The 5451-nt window shown below is 50.4% G+C and overlaps 1 protein-coding gene across 1 annotated transcript; it reads right to left on the reverse strand.

Annotated features, from left to right (window-relative positions):
* Positions 1–2029: 2029 nt before the first annotated feature.
* On the reverse strand, positions 2030–5447 carry PCDH8 (protocadherin 8; the record flags this gene model as incomplete). Its single annotated transcript, XM_010082713.1, is given in 5 exon segments — positions 2030–3061; positions 3523–3730; positions 3870–4774; positions 4813–4984; positions 4986–5447. Coding segments are annotated over 5 exon segments (2121 nt in total), but the record flags the coding sequence as incomplete, so codon positions are not given.
* Between the last annotated feature and the right edge of the window lie 4 nt (positions 5448–5451).

The raw sequence follows: 5451 nt of genomic DNA on the forward strand, positions 1-5451 counted from the left end.
CTGCCCGGGGCCGTGCCCCTGCTCTGTGTTCTGTGCCCCCTCTCAAATACATCATTTGCAGAGGTGCTCATGGGCTCGGCCTTGGCCAGGGTGGGCCCAGCCTGGAGCTGGAGAAACTTCTAGCAGCTTCTCACAGGGGCCTTGTTTTACTGGCAGCACACGGAACCCCAGAACAGACAGATCCCAGACCCCAGCAAGACTGTAGCTGCTTGCTGCTGAAAGCTGCTTTGGGAATGAGAACAGGTGACTTTATTCCCCCCCATTTCAAGACTGCCTCACATTGGGGTGGCGTGAACTCCTGGTTAGGCAGCAAGGAGCATCAAACCACCCATAGTAGTGCACAGGCTCTGTGGCAGGAAACGGCATGACCTCGGCACCTCAACCCAACGCAACGAGCCGCCCTTTGGCTGCGGTTACCTCCTGCCAGCCTCCCCTGGAGAGCCTAGGGACCTGGAGCTCTGGCAGTATGTAACCCAGGCATTTGAACCAGATGAGGAAGAACCAGCTTATCAGCCTGCCCTGCTTTGTAGACAGGGAGCCTTTCCCTCCCCGTGTTCAGAGTTATGACTAATTACTTCACATGTGGGCTTGCTGCTCTGCATCACTGATGATTAGCCGGCAGGGAGGCTCCCAGCCTTCCTTCTCACCACCCACCCTTCAGCCCCAACTTCAGCTCTAAATTTAACCAAGATGACCCTCTTAGTTTGCAAGATTTTTACCACTGGGTTTAGATGAAGTGCCAGAGATGCTCACCTCTTTTTCTGACCATAAAGCTGTTGTCACAGGCGTGTCTTCCTGGTTGAGTCTTGCATCAGTCTGATTTCGATTCCCTTCAAGTACAGCCTCTGAAGATCCCTGCCCACCACAAATCTTCACACAGTGCCTTTTACGAAACCCCTGTTAAAACTCAGACCATGTGCACATGAAAACTTGGTCAGGCTCTGTCACGCTTGCTGTCAGTTAAGGGCGATACAAGTGGGATACTGTTTTCTGCTTTTTGAGACACAAAGTCTAGTAAGGCCTTGTTTATGTCTAAGAAGGCTTTATATTTTCTTTGTGAATCATCTTCTATTTATAGGTAGCATAGCAATTAGACATATAATTGAAGAATTTGTGATAAAAAACAAAAGCTTTGTCATGTGCAAATTTCTGGATTCTTGATTGGGACAAAATGCAAAATTATACTCTCCAAGTGAGTAGCAGTTCTTCCTTTTGGAAAAGTTCAATCCAATATTTAAACTCCCCAAACTCCTTTCTCTGTTATAAACTTTTTTTGAACACAGGAGGAAGTGCTCATGCTCAATTTGTTTCATTTAATGCAATTCTATACCTGATTTCAGCAGAAGGATTTGAAATCTGCTTTTAACTTGAAACCTTGAGGGGAGGGAATTTCAAAGCTCTGTATGATTTTTTCAGGCCTTTGTCATTTCTAGGAGGAGGCAAAATATGTAGCACAATCTCAACATAATCAACATCTATTCTTTCTCTGTTTTATGCACAAATATAAACCTATCCTTTCTTTTGGTGTATAAATATACATACACAAATGCAAGTTAATGTCCTTTAGTAAGGATGCCTTAACAAGGGATAAACATATAAGCACATACCTACACAGCTTGACTCAAACCAATATCTCAGCCAGATCGGAAAGCAAAGTGCTTGACTGCTTGCTGATGCAAAGATATTTGCACAGCAGGAACACTTTGATTGATGGACGTATTTTAATTTGCTTCACAAAAATTACACCGCTTCCCACCCGTGAAGAATGGGGCTGGAAGAGCTCAGACCAGGCAGTGAAAAGCAAAGGCCAGCTCCATCCCACAGCCCTCCCTCCCACCCTGCAACCCGTCATTAAAATCTCTAGAGCTAAACCTCCAGTAAGGTATTGCTTTAGATGAAAAATGGGCGAGAGTAAAAGCAGCATCATTCATGCTCCTCCCCACTGCATTTCTCTGCACAAAATACTTCTGTTGACCTGTAAAGACCTCTATGGTCTGAAGCATGAAATCCATGAACAGATCCCTCAAACACATCACAAAACCTTTATTAGTGTTTATCAGTGACACAGATTACAGGAACCAAAGGCAATTAAATAACACTTAACTTTAAGTTGACCAGAGACTCAAGAAATACAAATCACATTTGGCAAGGCAAACTTCTCAGTACACTGGGTTGCTTAGGTTATTATTACACCGTGAAAGAGGAATTTCCCTTACAAGGTTCTACATATTCAGGATATTATTATTAATTATTATTATTATTGTGTCTTTCAGACAGTTCCTTTGGCAAGAATTCCTATTTTTTAAGCTTTTATTATATAAAAATATAACCACTTTTCATTATGTACAAACATTACATTACACAATGTACAGGTTAAAAACACTACAAAAAATGGCAGGCCACGGGTGAACCAAACACAAAAAAACAATGTAGAAAACATGAAAAAAAAATTTAAATACTGCACATTTCATAAAAATTACATTAACTACAAACAATTATTTTTTTGTTTGCAAATATCAAACAGTACTGACGTGATTGGAAATCTTTCCCAACAATTTCATCTTTAAGGCACATCTTGCGTATTTACATGTACGACACCGGATCTGGTCAATAACTTAAAGGCTCTCAGGAGTGACCTAGTCGTGTGTGCGCAGGGACGTGTGTACTTGGGTGTGGAGCGTGTTGGGCTACACCTTCTCAGCTGTGTCAGTCTGGGGACCCAGGTATCTAGTTGAGGGGGCTGGGTAGAGGGGCACCCCAATCTCCTGAAGGTCAGGGAGCCGTGCGGGGCGTGGCGGGGATAGGAGTGTGATCGTCCTGTCAAAGTCCCTGTGCAGCACTTTCTCGTAGACACTCTGAAGCCCCACTGTTTTGGGCAGCTGGGCTTGATAAAAGTTGTCCCTGCGAAGGGGATCTCTGGGCAAGGATGTGCTCTTGCAGAAGGTGGAGAGGGGTGCTGAAGGATGGGGAGAGGGGTGAGGGTTGGCTCGGCCGCAGGAGGGGCTCCAGCAGCGGTCTGAGTGGCCCAGGATCTTGCATTCGGCTGTGCATGCCCACAGACCTGAAGGGAGAGAGAGAGAGGAGGAGAAACCTGTCATTACTGCAGGAGTAAATCCACATCGCTGGTAATCCTCAGAGTCACCAGTCACGGGATGATTCAATGCACTGACAGGGGGAGTTGGGAGGTGATGCTCTATGGCACAATGAAAAAACATGCTTGGGAAGATTATGTTGTTTTGCTAGGAACAATCCAAACTTTAAGAAAAGCTTTTCGGGGAGGGAAAAACCCAAACCTACAGTACTCCAGCATCTGCTAATTTGTGCTGGGCACTCAGTGCAGAGAGGAACCAGCATCTAGCAGCCTGCTGCAAAGAGACTAGCAGTTTGAATCACACAGCATCAGCATTCCCCCTCCAGCTGCCCTGCCCAATCACTGTGCCCCGGGGATGGGTCCTTCCGTCCACCTCCCTGTCTGCCCATCCACCTAGAGGGGCCAGCCATGAGCAGGGGCTGAGCCCTTACCATTCTGCATGTGCGTGATGAGATCTTTCTTCAGGGCATCTCCGCTGATATCCGAGTCACTGTCGTTAAAATCGCTGTCACCTTTGCCGCTGTCTTTGCCGCTGAACTTCTCTGCCTCTCGGCTGGAGATGGTGTTGAATGAGTGCCCCTTCCAAATGGCCACGGGGGGAGCAGGCTCCTTGCCGTAGCTCGGAGCAGCAGTGAAACTCTGCTGGGGTTGGGGGTCAAAGGAGAGGTGAGAAGGAAGCAGTGAAGGGTAAATCAACATCAGAACCATACTTCTGCAATTCACATCGCCTGAGACCCCTCCCCACCTGCCATCCCCCTTCCCCACAGCAGGACCTTACCTCCCCGCTCGGTCCTCTGAGCCTCTTCTGACCCCCATAGAGGGAAGCACAGTTGCTGCCGTTCTCGGCAGTGGAGATCTCTTCGGTAGCTGGAGAAGGGTCGGGGCTGGTGAAAGAGGTTTTGCTGGGAAAGGTTCGTACCTCAAACACATTCCCCCCCTGGCTGCCCTCCTCCTGCCGGCCCTTCTCCAGGTGGGAAATGTCTATCTGCTCCTTCAAAGAAGCATTGTTTTTGATCTCGTTCCCCTTCTTGCGCCTGTTGCAAGTGGTGGCGATGGTGATTATCGCCACCAGCAGGAGGGTGCAGCTGCCCGCCAGGACGATGATGACGATCAGAGGGATGTCCCATTGCAAAGCCTTTCCTTCCCAGGAGCTGGGCTTGGCTATCTCCTGGATGCTGGAAGGAGCAGTGGCGGTCACCAGGAAGTTGACTGTGGCGGTTGTGGCCAGGGGGGGTCTGCCATTGTCTGTCACCGTAAGAATGACCTTGAACAGCTGTCCCAGCTCTTCAGAGAGGTCGCCCCTCAGCACAATGTCCCCAGTACTTGGGTTGATGGTGAAAAGGTCCTGCTGGGGCTCTTCCAGTAAGGCAAAGGTGAGCTCGGCATTGGCCCCATCATCTGCATCTCGAGCTTTGATCTGGGCCACCAGGGAGTCACGGGAGGTCTTGCTGGACACACCGATTTCCACTGAGCCATTGGTGAGCACTGGGTGGATGATGACGGGAGGGTTGTCATTCTGGTCCACCATCCTCACTTTGACAAGGGTGCTGCTGGAGAGCTGCGGAGAGCCTCCATCAGTGGCCTGGATCCTCAGGTCCAACTGCTTGAGGATCTCATAGTTGAATGTCCTGAGGGCGTAGATGGCCCCAGTGGCAGGGTCCACCGAGGCCTTTCTTAAAATTTCTACAAGATGCATGCATTTCCAGGGAGTTTGGCTCTGCTATTGCTGTTGATTGAGGTGACCTTACCATTGTGGCCAAGATCAGGGTCACGGGCCACCACAGTGGTGATGTAGGCACCAGGGGGGTTGTTCTCTGGCACGGCCACCTCGTAGAGGGGCTTGGCAAAGAGTGGCGCGTTGTCATTCTCATCGCTTACCCGCACCGTGTACTGACTGGCGGATGGTCTTGAAGGGCGGCGAGCCCAGGTCCTCAGCCACCACAGTGAGGTTGTACTCGGGGATGCGCTCGCGGTCCAGAGCTGCCGTGGTGACGATCATGTAGCTGTCCTCGTAGGCACGTTGCAGGGCAAAGTGGTCGTGGCCACGGAGGCTGCAGCGCACCTGCCCATTGGCGCCTGAGTCACGGTCCGAGGCACTGACGAGGGCCACGAAGCTCTCGCTGGCCTCCGCCTCACTGACATAGGCAACACCGGCGGCACTGGCGGCGCCACGGAGGGGGCTGATGCTGATGCGTGGCGCGTTGTCATTGACATCAGTGAGGCGCACAATGACAGTGCAGGTGGCAGCACGGGGGCTGGCGCCGCGGTCCTGGGCGCGCACGTCCAGCTCATAGGTGCGGGTGCGCTCATAGTCCACAGTGGCCTCCAACGTGAGGCGGCCTGAGCGGGGGTCGAGGCGG

The sequence above is a fragment of the Pterocles gutturalis genome, unplaced genomic scaffold, assembly GCF_000699245.1.
Source record: "Pterocles gutturalis isolate BGI_N339 unplaced genomic scaffold, ASM69924v1 scaffold1265, whole genome shotgun sequence".
Classification (NCBI taxonomy): domain Eukaryota; kingdom Metazoa; phylum Chordata; class Aves; order Pterocliformes; family Pteroclidae; genus Pterocles; species Pterocles gutturalis.